Source organism: Pantherophis guttatus, chromosome 3 (genome assembly GCF_059756535.1).
Source record: "Pantherophis guttatus breed Tessera chromosome 3, ASM5975653v1, whole genome shotgun sequence".
Taxonomy (NCBI): Eukaryota; Metazoa; Chordata; class Lepidosauria; order Squamata; family Colubridae; genus Pantherophis; species Pantherophis guttatus.
Genome location: NC_142065.1, coordinates 178,339,870 through 178,356,897, shown reverse-complemented (window position 1 = coordinate 178,356,897; position 17,028 = coordinate 178,339,870). Strand labels below are relative to the sequence as shown.

Here is a 17,028-nt window from a genome sequence, read left to right as displayed (position 1 = left end):
CAAGAAAAATCATTGGGAAATTAAGAAAAGGGGAAGACATCTTTGTTGATTAGCATTCAGCTCAAAGCAGTTACGTGTTGTATTTTTACAGATGATTCTTTCAAAAGTGACACAATATAGACAAAAATATAAGGTTTAGCTGAATAAGGAAACTCAAACTAATTCTGACAAAACTGGCAATAAGAGAGGTTAGAAATGGATTGAAGAGTATGTGACTAAGTTACAGTCAATGAAGATATATTTCTCATTGTGTGTTTATTTCAACTTACTGGGAGTGAACTCATACAGAAACATATTTCTCAATAGCATATAGAACATTGAACTACAAATGCAAAGCAGGAAGCTGGTTATGAGACTGGTTGGATTGCCAAATATCAAATGGGTTGAAAGGCTGCTAAAAGAGAGCAGGTATACAGAGAAATGGAATAGTTCCATCAGTCTTCATAATGAAGATATTTAATAACTGCAGAACCATTTTTAAACTAACCAGTTTCAGTATTTAATCAGACAGAACAGATGAGAAATGAAGTTTTGAGGCTGTCAATCTAAAGATTAAAAAAATATGTTTACAAATTCTAATATTACTGCAAGTGAATGAGCTCAATATAGATAATACTATGTCCAGTATAAAATCTAATGAGAAGCCAAGACATTATAAGCACATTGCTCCAATGCTGAATTTTAACTGGAAGAAAGCACCACTAAATTAAACTTTTAAGCTATTCTAAGTGTAATGAGAGGAACAAAATTTGCTGAACCAGCATGGCTTCTGAAAAAGGAGTTTTCTTTCTTTTGCAATGTAAGGATATAAGTGGAGGTATGTGATCTAGAATATAGTTCAATCAATCAGCCAACCAACCAACCAATGAACCTTGTGTACATATACACATAAATACAATATTAATAATAAAAGTATTGTAAAATTAATTCTATCTCAAAGCTGTACAATTCCTACCTTCCATCTGGCTCCATGCTATGAATAATTTCTAAAATGGGGATGTGGTGTTTTCCCTTTGTTACTCTGAAAGACAGCAGAAGATATGCTAAACAGTGCAATAGCAATAGTGAAGGGCAGAGGATCCCTGTTTTAGGATGAGGAATTTCACTTTCATATGATTCAGATATTTTCTTTGCAGCCTGCGGATTAGTTTCTTGATGCCTGATTCCATGCTTCCTCATCCCATATTTCACCAGAATATGCAAGTTTATATTTGAGTTTGGGATTATGGGAGGACTATCTTTGAGAAGCCAATTTCAAACTGGCCTATGACTAGCCAAGGTGATATTAGGCCAGGGGTGTCAAACTTGCTTCGTCATGGTGGCATCATGTGATGTATTGGGATTCCTCCCCCTTTGCTAAACCAGGTGTGGGCACAGCCAGCGCATGATGCATCTGGCCCGTGGGCCACGTGTTTGACAGCCCTGTACTAAGCTAATTGAAGTAGCATTGGCAGTTTTTTAACATTTTGCCCAAGAAATAGTGTAAAGAGAGTGTCAGCCTCCGCCTTTACTGCTTTGGCTGCCATAGTAACGGGAGGGGGGAGAACTAGGTAGCATGGGGGGGAGCGTGCTGGAGGAAAACGAAACCGATAGTTAAGCCACCGGACTGTATCTTTGAAGCTGCCGTCGGGCCAATGGTTGTGGCATTCCTGATTGATGAAGCTGCCAGACATGTGCTTCCACCTGACCCCTGGGAGACCTTTGGATTGGATAATTTATGGTGGACAGTGGGAGGGGATGTTTTCTATATGCAATTTTTGCGCGTATCGCCTTAGATTCTGCTTTCCTTTGGTTGCGTTCACTTTTCTAGTAAAAGTACCTTTCTCTATAAACAATGGAGTTTAGGTCATTCTTTCCTGGACTTTGAAGGAAGCACACCTGACAGAGAGTGATAAAAATTTATGTTTAGAGTTGATTGATTGATTGATTAATTGATGTTGGTAAAATATTATACTATGGTGTGATATAGTGTACATTTATTTAGGCTTATAGGCTTTTTCACTCATGATCAACATGATTATTTTCTTAATAAAGCATTTTGACTATGATTTAAAATTATATTTTCTTAACCGAATAAACATGTCCTGATTGAGACCTTTATATGAATGTGGCCAATGTGTTGAAAATCAGGGCTGGCTTCAGCTTTGCACTACCGATGTGAGAAAGTTACTAATATGGAGAGAGCTTATATTCATAGGAGTTTTTTTCCATTGCTTCCATCTTGCAACTTTTTTTTCCAGCTCCCCTATTGTTATATTTTGTCCATCTGAGCAGATCTCTGGGATTATCTTCCTATTATTTAATTATTTTTGCCTGTGAAGTGATAAATGCATTATTCTCTCTAGCTAATTATGTGATACTACAATATATACTTTTATGTTCTGTTATGTAGTACAACGTACAGTATATTGTACGACCGAGAAAAAGATTGTAAGTTCAGATTTTAGACAACCATGGAACTAGCATTTAGATATTATTTGATTCTGAAATATATTTACATGACTTAAGAATCAGAGAGTCTTAGGAAGAAAAATCCCGCTAATGGGCAGAGATGGATCTGGAGCCAACCTCTGCCTTAATCACAGTAAGGCTGAATTAGTACAAGTCAAGAAAGCACATGAACACTTCATCACTGACAGTGTTAGTATTAATTTAAGGCAATCAAGTTATTTAATAGCAAATTGGATGGCAGCGTATACTGTACCTGAAATCTCAGTGGTGTTCCAATTCACAGTAAATGAGATCATGATGACAAACATCAACTATAAGGATATGAACAGTTGGAGAGAAATATTCTGTAAGAGCAATTAACTCCATCATGAAAATAGAATGGAAGTGGAAGAATAGGATCATGTTTTCCTATGGGGAGAGCCATCTATATTTGTTAAAGTTCCCATTCTTTTTTTTTTTTTATTGAAAAAGTTTTTCAAATACAAGTTTTTCCCCCTTTTCCTCCCTTCTTCCCTAACCCCCCCTCACCACCCGTCCCCCCCTGTGACTTCTTCTTCACAACAATAAGCTAATTCATAATTAATTACATAATATTTTACCATGCCCTTACTCACTCCTCAAAGTACTGACCCTTAGCAAAGTATTCTTACAACTCCGCTTTTCTCCGCTTTTCACAATCTACCCTTTTTCTCCTCCCCCAAACTTATAAAATATTATTATTATTACAACAACATAACCTTTACTTTTATATATATTATATATATTAATTTAACATTTCAAAGCAGCCTTCTCCAAATTTAACATTTGTTCAGTTCTATCCGATTCTTCCACTCCCCAAAATATATGTCTTAAAAATCCTTTTTCTTAAACTAATCAATCACTAAACTAGCCTATTTCAACCCAGTTTCCTGCAAGATTACCATACACTACAATTCTAAATATAATCCACTGCCCACTCTGCTAAAATATACATATGTCTATATATACATTCCATTTTATAAAAAAAGACAATAACTTTAAATTTATAATTCATTTAGTATCTTCTTTGATGTCTTTCCACTAGATTGTTAAATCCATCATCCATAATAGGGTAACATAGCATCCTGGTGCAACAGTTTATTCAAAATCTTCAGTCATCTTCTGCCCCCATCAATAATAAATATCCTCATGTATATATAAAAATAAAAACAACCACCTGAGTGACATTATAATTATATTCCATATAGTTGTAATTGTGGTTTTCATCAGGATTATAAATCCCCATCATCTTTGTGGGTAACATCCAGATCTTCTGCATGCCCCAGCATGACTCTCTTGCCTTGTAACTCAAAATAGATATAATATATTTATCGGTAAAAGAAATCCAAAATAGATAGTTCAAATCCAACAATGTAAGGCTCTTTCCACATCCCAAAATCACAGCATTGCAGAGATCTGCCACTTTCCTCAAGATAGTATTAAACGATAATTCGCCTCCAATATCTTTTCACATGTTCATTTATTTTTTTAAAATCCCTGGCTTCACTGTTGCTTGGTTTAGAAACTACTATTTCTACGAAATCTGTTTCTTTTCTTTTTCTTTTGCGGGTTGCATTTCCATCCAAATTTCCTTCCTACAAGTTGTGTATCAGCTGATCGGTTGTCATTCTGCTTTGTAAATTGATCTTGTTGGTTTTGTTTTATTATCCCATATGTCTTTTCCTTCACTTGTATATCAACTGGTTGATTTACGCACTTGTTTGTAAGTTGATAGTTAATCACATTAGAATCAGATGACACTGCTCTCAAATTTATAGACAGTCCAGCTGGGGTATCCAAGGAGTCCAAAGACAGTTTATCTACCACAGCCTCTGTAATTTGATGTTTTCCCTTTATTTCCAACTCCTTTTGCTTGTCCTGTGTTATGCCTAAAGATGTTAAATTTATTTTTAAAATTTTTTGATAAAATTCTTCCGCTTTTTCGACAGTATCCAGTTGGTATCTTACTCCTTGGTGTCTCAATATTAAACCAACTGGGACGTCCCACCTAAATAGAATATTCCTTTTTTTTAACTCATTCACTAGAAAACCAAATTTCTTCCTCTCCATTAACATCTTGGGCGGGAGTTCCTTAAAAATCCAAATCTTTCTTCCACGAAATTGCAAAGCAGAATCATAAGAATTCTGGACAATATTATTTCTAATTTCTTTGTCTGTAAAATAAATCACCACATCTCTAGGCAATTGCCTTTGTTTTGCCAACCAGGAGTTTATTCTATAAATTCTGTCAATCCTGCAAAACACTTCATCAGGTTGAACCTTTAAAATCCCAGCCAGAATTTCAGAAGATATCTTCCTTAAATCATCTCTGTCATCTTCCTGCAAACCTCTCAGTCTAATTGCATATTCTTTAAAATTGTATTGGATCATTAAAACTTCTCTTTCAATCCTCTGTTGTACATTTTCAGTCTTTTGATCAGCCTCCATTTTAAGTTTGTCTTCTGAACTATTATCCTGAATGTTTGCCAAATCCTTTTTAATTTTTTGGATCTTGTCATCCAAATTCTCCTCAGTTTCTTTCATTTTAGAGTTAGTATTTGCTTCCAACTGAGTCATAAAGTCTGCTAAGCCATTAGCTACTTTTAAAATCTTTCGATCCAAAAAGCCAAACTTAGATTTCACCAATTCACCAATTTCTTTGATTTCCAACTTAAATTTTTCAAGTTGCTGATTCACAATCTCATCCCTTCTTACAATCTCCTCAAGAAGAAATTCTATTATATTAAAGTCAGGTTTCTGTGACTGGAGAGTTAAAACTTGTTGATGTAATTTATTAATGGGGGAATCCCCCCCCCCACTGCCTGTTTGTCTAGTTTTATAAGTCTCAGTGCCATTTTTCCACGCAGATAAAATTTACTGGAAAAGAGAGAAAAAAAAACTTTTTTCCAACCAAGATCAATATCAGATCCTCAAAGAGAAAGAAAAAAAAAGAAAAAAAAACCGAAATGAGAGTGAGATTTTGCCTTCAGTTACAGCCAAAAGTATTCATTCCGCTACTTTGTAATTAAAAACGGAAGGAGTTTCCCTTTCAGCCTCTCTTCAAGCCGCAGCAGCAATCGCCATTTAAAAAAAAACTTTTTTCCCTTCACTTCACTTCTTAGGCAAAATAGAATAAAAAGAATACTTGCGCTTCAGGATCAAAGGTCCAGCTCATATCTTCTTTAATTAATTTATTTGACAGATTTACAGGCTTGCTTTTGCCCCCTAGCTCTGCGTGTAGCAGAGATTTCCCAGAGCCCGGAGCATCGGCTGGGGATACGGGGAGTCTCTTCCGCTCCCTCCCAAAAGTAAATAAAAAACTTTTGGGATTAGGCAGAGGACTCTACCCACCCCAACCGGCTCTATCTCCGTTTCCTAATGGAAACGGAGTTTTTTCGAGCTGCCATTCCGCTGAAAAAGGCGGCTCTTACAGGCAGTGGGTTCGACGATCCCGGAGGAGCGTCCAGCGGGGACCAGAAGTCCAAGTTCCCATTCTTATCTGGTATCAGGAATAACTACCAACTAGAAGATAACTAATCAGTCAATCCTAAAGGGAGAAAAAAACTCCTAAACTGTTCTTTGGAAGGACAGATACTGAAGCCAAAGCTCAAATACTTTGACTACCAAATGGGAAGAGAGGACTAATTGGAAAAGACCCTGATGTTGGAAACATTGAAGGCAAAAGGAAAGGGGGACAGCAGAGGATGAGATGATAGTGTCATTGACTCAATGAACACAACTTTGGAAAGACAGTGGAGGATAGGGTGACCTGGCGTGCTGTGGTCCATGGGGTCGCGAAGAGTTGGACATGACTTAGCAACTGAACAACAGCAACAGAAGGTAACTTGGGAGAACCCAAAGTAGTGGGAGAAAGTCAATTTTTCTCCCTTTGCCATAGAGCTTGTTGGAAATCCAAGGCTGACAACTTTAGAAAAATTAAGGAACACTTGATATAAAATGCATTTAACTGCAATATTTTAAAAATGCCAACAGTATTAATTATAATCTTGAGGTTGTATTAGTTGTGCAGAGGAATTTAATCCTTTCTTTCTGTGATGTGATCCTCAGACTGTGTGTATATGTGTGTGTGTGAGAGAGAGAAATCCCTTATTACTTTACCAGGCAGAAATACTCTTTCCATGCCATCCCCTTCACACACACCCCAGAAGTGGGTTTCAGCAGGTTCTGACCAGTTCTGGAGAACCGGTAGTGGAAATTTTGAGTAGTTTGGAGAACCGGTAAATACCACCTCTGATTGGCCCTGCCCCCATCTATTCTTTGCCTCCCGAGTCCCAGCTGATCAGAAGGAAATGGGGATTTTGCAGTAACCTTCCCATGGAGTGGGATGGGAATGGAGATTTTACAGTATCCTTCCCCTGCCATGTCCACCAAGCCATGCCCGCAGAACCAGTACTAAAAATTTTTTAATCCCACCACTGACTCACACACACACACACACACACACAAACATCAGTAGTATCTTCTGAGAAAAGTTTTATTTAGGACTGGGATAAATATTGCTGTGATTGAAATAATTGAATGTGTTTTTTTATTGGGTGTTGCTATCTCATTTGTTTGTTTTTTGTTTTTAACAGTATTATAGATAGGAAATGCAAAGGTGCCATTAATACTGTCACTAGTTCTTTGCTAAGATAACTTAATAGTGACTGCAATCATAATGCTAAGGAAATTTAATATTAAGCAACTAAAGCCACGTTTTGAATAATCACTGCCTGATTCTATACATTTACAATTAGCAAACTGGGTTTCTTGTATGACAAATTGATAAATAAGGATATTATTAAATAAATTAATGCTTAGAAAAGACAGATAGAGTCATGGGTATTGTGGCCTGGCTGAGAGTTGATAAAAATTGTGATTCTGGTGTTGGAAGATCCAGGCATTTGACAGTTTACAGTGAATACAAACTGCTTTCATTTGCTAGGTCTTACAAGCAGATCCGAAATTTAGAAATCCTTTTTTCTAGAAATTCCTAAAAAAGCTTTTAGAATCCTCTCTTACAATAAGATTTAACCATATTAGATACAAATGTGTCAACACTCACTTCTTTTTTTGAAATAAGATTTACACAGTTCAGTGTCCTGGGCAGTGGTTCTCAACTTTTACCAACTTCAACAAATGTGAATTTCAACTCTCAGAATTTCCTATCAGAATGCTGGCTGGGGAATTCTGAGAACCGAAGCCCACACATCCTAAAGTGGCTGGGATTGAGAAACAATGCTCTAGGGGTGGATTTATAATTCCAGAATTCCCAGATATTTTGGGGTTCCAACACATTTGGGCAATTCTGATGGGGGAAATCGGCTAAAATCTCAAACATTGTACAGTACACTATGTTTCTTCCCTCTAAAGCAGGAAAAATCTTATCCTACTAATTTGCTCTTCTTTTTACCTCCTTTGGGACTGGCAAAGATGAAAAAATGATTGACAGGGAGGGCCTGTAGAATTAATTTCTGCAATGTATTTGAATATACAGTATATCTAATGTCTTCCAGACAGAAAGAAATAGAAAGTATTTTCAAAATCTGGCTGTCAAACCTGTGGCTGGGTAACGGTAATTGGGTTTTCTTGTTTGTATGACATTTTTAACCCTCTCCCGATGACCTAATTAACACACTTAAGTGAACAAGGCCCACATTAAAAGATAATTAGGGTCAGTTATATTTTCAGACCAGAAAATATTAATCCAAACTAAGTTATAAAAGTGTTTAATTTGTCTGCATGAATTCATTTGAATAGTTTCAATTCATGAGCTACTAGATCAAGTCTTTATCTGTCTTACTTAAGTAATATGTAACTCTCCAGATATTGCTGTCCAGCATAGGCCATGGGATGTGATAATGGGAGTTGAAATCCAACAATATTTGGAGGCAACATGTTTATCCCAATGACATTCGTGTACATGAAATAAGAGCTTGCAATTACTGTGTTATATAGTGTAAATTCTTTAAAGAAAAGATCAACATTATTGGTAAAGGCAGCACACCTAAGACAGTTGATTCCTATGGAATTGACAAACTTTAAATTAAATTGTATATAATGGTTATGGAATTATCTTGGTTAAGTGTAGGCATTCTTATTATAACACTTCAATGTATTTCTAATTAAGACCAGTTCTTTCTTGGTTATATTTAGTATGGTAATCATTCATCAACAAGACACTTTTTTTGATTTAACCAGCTGTTTATTTCCGGTCTAGATTTTCCCAATTATTTCACCTGTCTTCTTTCTCAGACTCCAAACATGCTCTGAATAAATGCTGCTTTCCCTAACTGCTTTTTTTTAATGTTTGAGCATTGATCCAAGTGAGCAACATTTAGATAATGTTTAAAAAAGACAAAGGGCTAATTCCCTTGGGTACATTGGGTTGGGGAAGGCTAATTGCTTTGTGAATTATCCAGTTTGTAAGTACATGGCTGGTAATTTCTTATTATAAAATATAATCAAAAGTAAAACACAAATAAAAGCACATCATTCCAATGCGATGTGGATCTCTTGATAATCCACTAAATGTAAGATTACCAGTCCAATTGGAATTTCCAATGAGTTTGAAAGTTTCCAAATATTTATCATTCTTATTTTGAACTCAAAGCCACTCTGTCTTTCTAGAGTTGAGTCATGTTGGTTCCTCCATCTGCAGGCCTTCACAGCCACCAGACACTAGGTAATCATCTGTATTGCATCATCTGCCCCACCTGGGGTGGAGCTGTATAGCTGAACATCATTCTCATATGGATATTATCACATGCCATGGTGTTGAGGGACCTCCCTAGAAGCCTCCTGTAGATGTTAAATTGATGAGATGAGAGACCTGAGTCTTGATGCATCTCATAAAAGATGGGTCTTGGGAAGGATTTATCAATTTCACCATGAAAACAACATTCCCCCACTTCCCAATCCTGAACCACTCTAGAAGCCTATTATGGTTAATCGTATTGAAAGCCACTGAAAGATCCAGGAGGGTCAGGATGGGCACACTATCCCAATCCTAAACCCTCTATATCAGGGGTCTCGAACCTTGGCAACTTTAAGCCTGGTGGACTTTAACTCCCAGAATTCCCCAGCCAGGTGGGGAATTCTGGGAGTTGAAGTCCACTAGGCTTAAAATTGCCAAGGTTGGGGACCCCTGCTCTTTATAACATCTAGAAGTACAACCAATAAGTATTATGACCCATCTTAAAATTCAACTGAAAAGGTCCAAATAATCCACATCATCCAAGGTCCTCTGAAACTTTGATGATATGTGGGAATGTCCTGGGAGATAGGAGCAAGAGCTGTAACCTTGGCAACAATCTGATAAGAGATAACTCAGTCCACAGATGGTGGAAAATCATGGAAAGTATTCTCCCTAGTTCTCTGGAGACTAAAAAAGGAGGGGGAAATAGTCTTTCAAGATTGTGTTTTATGTAATCTTACAGTAAGTGCTACCCTTATTGTGAGGTTACAAAACCTAAGTATAAATCAATAAAACATATACCAAAGAGAGAAAATAACAAATGAGAGCAAAATAGCCCAATAACTAAGTGTCCAGATTTTCATTTGTTTCTTTAAAAATATTAACATGCCACTGTAAGAAGAGTTGTCAATTCTTGGGAACATTTGGAATATAACCAAAATGTTCTCCTTAATGATGTCAACTACACCTCAGAAAGGAGAAGGATATGGAAGACTTCAGTAACACTGTTGGCTCAACACATTTGCTAGCTGAAATAACGACACCCCAAAATCAAGGTATATGTAATCCTTGGTTAATAGCTGTCCTGTTTAGAGACAGGTTTAAATTGCAATAGTGGTAAAATAGTAACTTTATGACCAGTGTTTGGACATGAGACAGTTGCAGTGTACTTACAGTCATGTCCTCACAATTTGGAGGTTTTGCAACTGGAATGATTTTATGACCATTGCAGCATCCTACGCTCATGTGATTGCATGTGCAAGTTTCTCAGCCAGTTTCTGACAAGCAGACTCAATGGAAAAGTCAGCAGAATAGAGTAACAGAGCTGGAAGGGGCCTTGGAGGTCTTCTAGTCCAACCCCCTGCTTAGGCAGGAAACGTTATACCATTTCAGACAAATGGTTATCCAATCTCAAGCAGTAAATAACGTGACTGTGATGTCTCACTTAATGACTACAAATGATTTGCTTTATGACTGCAGGGGAACTGATATATCATGATAAATACATCGTGATCATTTGATGTTTCACTTAATGACCACATTACTTCACAATGGGGTTGCCGGTCCAAACTGTGGCATTAACCGAGGACTAGCTGTATGTAGACATTTTACCTCTGAAGTAGAAAATCCGAGAGTGCACTCTATGCCAGTAAAAATACAACAGTATTCATAGCTAGAAACTGAATATCTGCATGGAATTATGTAACGTTGCCAATTTTTTAAACCAGAATATTGTCACATATTACACACGTCCCATACTTTTGTTGCTTTATCATTAATCAAGGAACAGGTTTCCCTAATATGACACCCACCAGATATATTATAGCACTAACATGCATCTGGCTGGAATCTGGTTGGAAGAGTAGACTAGAAACAAAAAGAACAGGTCAAATTATTCCCAAGGGGGAGAAAAAAAAACAGTTGCTCTTTCCTGTCCTCCAACAAGATGAATAATATTCCCCTTTAAATTGGAGAACTATGTAATTCTGAATGTTTCATCAGAATAGTTTCTCATGATACTAATCTGAACATATCAAACAATTATCCTATCATCAAACTGTCCACATCCACCCCTTAGTATTAATTCCAACTCCTGTGCTATATCCAAAATGTCAGTCCACTTGGTTTGTGATGATCCAGTGTCTCCTCTCCCCCTCCCCTCTCCTCTCATCCCCTCCCCCCCATTCCTTCCTCCCCTCTACTATACTATTCCCCTCCTCTGTTCCCCTCCCCTCTTTTTCCTTCCCCACCCCTTCTCTTCTTCAACTGCCCCTCCCCTCTTTTCCCCCTCCCCTCCCCTCTCCTTTTCCTTCCTCTCTCCCATTCCCTTCTCTTCTTTACCTGCCCCTCTCCTTATCCCCTCTTCTCTCTTTCCTCCCCTCCCCTCTTCTCTTCTCTTCCCTCCCCTCCCCTCCCCTCCCCTCTCCTCTCCCTGCCCTTGCCCCTCCCTCTCCTCTCTTCTCTTCTCTCGATTCTCCCTCTCCTTTCCTCACCCCTCTTCTCCCCTCCCCTGTCCTCCCTTCTTCTTTCCTGTCCCCTCCCATTTATCAGCCATAGAGAGGTAAATACACCCACAAACCAACTTCTTAACTTGGGCTGAGAGTAACTGGAGAATAGAGAATTAAAGAGTCTTTTGACTGTGGGACCTCTTTCCTATAGAGAAAATGAGCTGGATCGGTGATAGCATTCGCAACAGCAACTGTTCTGGGGTCCAAGTTCAGCTGTCATCGATTGGGGGTGAGAAAAGAAAAAAAAACAGTGTAGTATGTAACAGTGTATTTCATCTCTGATATTGAAGCTCTTGGGTTGGACTGAGGGAAACAATGCTAATTGTTCAAACTATTCTATGCTTATAAGACTAAGGACAGAAATGGCAAGGTTAACATACAGTAGAATCAAGTGTAAATAAAAATTTAAAATTAAAGAACTAATTCAGATCAACTTGCCTCCTAACTCCACATACAGAGGATATATAAAATAATGCCTGGTTAGTACTTGGTGGGAGACCAAGGAATTCTACAGTAACAATTAGACTGGGAAGGTGAGAAAACCTTGAGGTGAGATGGGCAGCAAATAAATCTCAAACAAAAATCTCAGAAGTTAATAGCAAACCATTTCTAAATTCCTAACAAAAAAACTGAAAGGTCCTTGGTGGTCTCTGAGCTTGCTTGTTTTCTTGCAGACATTTCATTACCCATTCATTTCAACCCTGAGCTACTAATATTCTCCTTTATTGGTAACAAGAAAATTACTTATTGTCCCTATGAAGTCAATAGGAGTTCAAGTGTCCTTGAAGAAGACTTAACTTTACAGACATAAGCAGGCAAAGGGAGGGCCAGTAAAATTAAAAGGGCCATTCAGCTATATCAAGTTACCCAAATCAAAGGAAATTTGAGGTAGGATTACCCCCAGCATTACTCTTTTCCTGTATGCCTGAGATAAGATTTTGTGATCATTTCAGAGGCTATCAGAGGTGTAGAAAGAACAGCTTGGATAGCCCTATGTAGATTCAGCTGTATACTGTATACCAGACTCTCAGCTGCTGAAAAGGAGGAAAAGGCCATCAGGTCTAGCTCCAATAAGTCCAACAGCACATTTTAAATTGGATCCACTATGTATGGAATTACACAGTAGCAATGATAAAAAAAACAACAACAATCCGATTTCTCCTTTCTTCCCCTTTGTGTGTGATTTAGCTAGCCAGATGGGCTCTGTATGGGCTGGACTTTAACCTCCCTATAATGTCTTTGGAAATCTTTCATGCCACATTCCAAATTATTCAGCAGAGAAAGTTCAGTTGTAATTCATGGGATTTTATTCTCCAAAAGAAGGTTAGGACTAGAAAACTTGTCAACTTCACCATCTATTTTAAGAGAATACTTTATCACTCTTTATCATATCAGCCCCCCCCCATCCATTAGGTGTGTTGGATATGCTTGCTTTACCTGATTGTTTCCCCTGATTTCAGTTTTTCATTTGAATTCTTCTCCTATACCAATTGCAAAACCCAGTGGAAAAGCTACTCAATTTTTAAGATGTTATTTATGCCCTTGAATATTAGAAATTCTGTGGATACTCTACCTGCAAATGAAAGTAGAAAGAATGGCTTTGTTGGAAATAAACCAGACTTACTTTCAGAAGTTCTCCTAGGAACGACTTGTTACCCTTAAAGAAGCGTGATTCCAGTGCTTTGATTTCCTTGAGTTACGGTTTCCTTAGAACAAAGTGGAAAGTTTTGACCATCTTGACTGGGAATAGTAGGAGGTGGTGCTTGCTGATGTTCTGTTCTGTCCTCCCCCCCTCCCCTCCAGTTTGGGAACTCTTCATTCAAGGGTTTTTGTCAATGGGAAAGAGTGTCCCGCTGATAATTCCCCACCACAGGCTTTGCTGACGTCACTAACGAAGCAATAAATATCTCTTGTTATAATTGGATGTGAGACTTGGGGTTGTGATTGCAGGACGTTGCCCACCGCTGCTATGGAGCGGCCCCCATGATTGATTCAGCAGTGGATCGGGGCACGCAAGCGAGCTGTCAAGGAAGCGTCAGCTTATTAGGCGAGGGCTGCGTGATTCCAGAACAGGGTCTAACCTATAAAAATCACACAGCCAGACTCCGATTAGGACACCAACGGATCACCAGGACAGGCAGGAGACCTTAGGTACACATCCCAAGAAGGAAAGAGAGAGAAAAAGTGGGCACCGACCACTGACTGACTCTACTTCTCCCAGACTGCTCCGTCGGTATCTCTTAAGGTAGGGAAGAGACAGATGCAAGCACAGGTTGCAAACTTTTCTCAGGAATGTGTGTGCATGTTTGTGGATTGTGGTGGAAGTATGTAGTATGGTCTAATAAACATCGTTATCCTGAGATCATGTCATAACTGTGATGATAAGGAAGGAGGAGGAGGAGGAGGAGGAGGTGGGAGAAGATATTGTTTGGTACGGCAAGGTTCACTGTTTTAAAAGATTAAATGTGGTGATTTATAGGAAGCCCCCAATATAGCGGTTTAGCTGTATAAATCAAGTACTACTCCGTCTCTTCTGACATTTAATAAGGAAGAGTGGATGGGTTTCAGGAAGCTCTTCACCCAGAGAAAAAAAATGCAAATCCTTCTCGCGCTTAAGTTCGAGAAAAAAAAAATTGCTTCGAGTTGGGTTGATCGTTCCGGGAAAAAGTCTGATTGTGTTCTCGGTTCGTTAAGAGTCTTGGCGAGGGTTGCTTGAAAGATTTCAGCACCTCGGACAGTAAACTGCACGGACAGCAAAAAAAAAAATCCCCAGTTCTTTGATAGACAGTTGTGCCTTTTCCCACCATCCCTCCTGTTACATTTTCAGATCCAGCCGTCCTGAATCATGAAGATCCAGCTGCTTGTCTCTACCGGGATCTTATTGGTTGCTCTCCAGCCCTGCCATGAGTGCAGAACCCTCAGCAAGGGAGCCCCGGCCGCTCCCGCCGCCAGTAGCGCTCTGCAGCAGCTACATTTCACAGAACAGCCCCAATCGCTCCCCATATTGCTCCGCATGGGAGAAGAATATTTCCTGCGCTTGGGCAGCCTCCGTAAGAACCCCGCTGCTCCCGCCGCCGCCGGCTCCTTCTCCTCCACTACCAGCACGAGCACCAGCAGCGGCCACCTAGCTACGTCCGCGTCGGCGGGCAACTTTTTCCGAGCCGTCGTCCAACAGCTGCAGCAGCTGCAGCACTTCCAAGAACGCTCGTTAGAGGGCGCCCCCGACTCCTGGGACGGCGAAGACGACGGCGCCCACCTACAGGCCACGGAGAAGGAGAAGCGATCCGAGGAGCCGCCGATCTCCTTGGATCTGACTTTCCATCTCCTCCGAGAAGTCTTGGAGATGGCCCGAGCGGAGCAGTTGGCGCAGCAGGCTCACAGCAACAGGAAACTGATGGAAATCATCGGGAAGTGAAGCGCTCTCCTTTGCCTGGCCCCGACCAAAGAGCTCCTCCCGTTAGCACAGCCCGTCGACCTAGATCTCCTTAACACCGCTCCCTCGCGCCCTTCCCCTCCCCCCCTCCTTCTTTTATTCGAAAGCTTTATCGAAGTAGCCTTGAATAGCATGTCCGGCGTCGTACCCAAGTGTCGTCGTTTGTACCTTCTTTTTTCTTTTCTCACCCGTCCTGTCCCAGGCAAGATTCAGGTTTAGGCGTTCCAGGGTGGGGTCCGTTGGTCTGGCCATCGGAAGCAGGTGACGGACGAGAAGCGTCTTCTGGGGTTGGTGGTGGGCGGGGAAGGGGGCCGGAGCCTCTCTGTACTCAGCTATTTCGATTTCACTCCTCTTTGTCTTTTGTTTGTAAACATTTCTTTCCACAAATAAAACATATTTTCAGCGCTCGGTCAACTTGGTTGTGTAAGAGAACGTTTAATATCTATCTATATCTATATAATATCTCTCTATATTTTTAATAAAAGCTGCAAAGGAACGTTGGTTTGCATACACTTCCTTGCCTGCCGGTACGTCAAATTTCAGAAAAATGGAGGGTTGGTGGTCTTCGGTGGGGCGGGACTGTTAAATGGATTAACGGTGGAATATGGGGTAGAAAAACACATCCACATGCACAGAATCCGAGCATGCGGCATAATGGTTGTACACCCATCCAGCCAAGGTTCAATTTGCCTTAGGGAAGAAATGATGTTGAAACGGGGAAGGGCATGAGGAGGGGGGGATATAACTTTCCAAACTGGTGCCCAACAGGGAACAAAAGACTATAACTCCCATGGACCATAGGTAGTTGAGGACAATGGGAGATATGAACCAGCCCATCTGAAAAGAGGATGATCTTAATTTTTAAACTGCCTGACATCTGTTAGAATATCAACTCCAGATTAGCTCAGATACAAATAATTAAAAATAGGGAGCTGCATTGGACAAGTGCAATCAGCTCTATAGATTTTGGGTAAAAGGATAAAGGTACCAGGTTCAAAAAATGATTCCGAAGAGAAAGCTGTCATTTTTGCCTCGCTTGCCATCTTGGAATTGATAAGAAAGAATTTCTGGTTGTTCTTCCTGCCTTACATTTCAAGGAATTCTTTGCAGCTTACATTTGCCGCAGAGTAAAGCATGTGCAAAGTTGCCATTTGATGTATCCATCTGCCTATTCTTTCCCCAGGCAGTAACTGTTTTGGTGCTCTGTCCCAGTTAACCCAGCTAACTACAATCCAACCAAAAAGTGGATTTCCAGGTGAAATATATTATTCAAGCTGCAGTGCTTTCCCCACTTCCTTTCAGTATATTTTGGCATTACAGAAATACAAGCAGTGTTTGTTGTCACCTCAGATAATTAAAAAAAGATACCGTATATTCTTAGATCTACCTTTCAAACCATGTAAAAAACAAGCAAAACTCCATTCTTGTTAATAACACGGCAAACATCCCCCAAACCGTTTCCACCTTTCTTCATCAGAGTTTTGCTTACAGGTTTTTGAGGCTAGAGTGAGAGGAAACTATGAAAGAAATGTGGCATATTTTTTGGCCTGGAGTGGGATGAGAATAGGCTTTTTCTTTAGAAATCCTCCCCAAAAAGACTGGTGGCTACAATATAGGTGTTTGAGAGAACTGCTGAGTTATTTCTCACTTCAAAGACTTTGCTAAGTGTCTTATTTTGTGTCCATATTTAGACAAGGGGACAGACCTCTCAAAAATGCTTAGAAGAGAAAACCAAGATAATGAAACAGAACTTCCACAATTCCCAGACATTTTTGAAAGTGAAATAATTCTTTGGAAATCATAGGATGGTGGCTAATTCAGAATCAGCCCAAACAACTGTCATCTTTCAAAGGCATCTGTCCATTACGGAGAATGTTTTCTTCTACCCCAACATTTAAGCCAGTGAGATATAGTCATTTAAA

The 17,028-nt window shown here is 39.5% G+C and overlaps 1 protein-coding gene across 1 annotated transcript; it reads left to right on the top strand.

Annotated features, from left to right (window-relative positions):
- Positions 1 to 13,669: 13,669 nt before the first annotated feature.
- CRH (corticotropin releasing hormone) lies at positions 13,670 to 15,520 on the top strand. Its single transcript, XM_034429032.1, has 2 exons — positions 13,670 to 13,918; positions 14,501 to 15,520. Exon 2 carries the CDS (start codon positions 14,519 to 14,521, stop codon positions 15,086 to 15,088), a length of 570 nt encoding a protein of 189 aa, XP_034284923.1. The 5' UTR covers positions 13,670 to 13,918; positions 14,501 to 14,518; the 3' UTR covers positions 15,089 to 15,520.
- Positions 15,521 to 17,028: the final 1,508 nt, after the last annotated feature.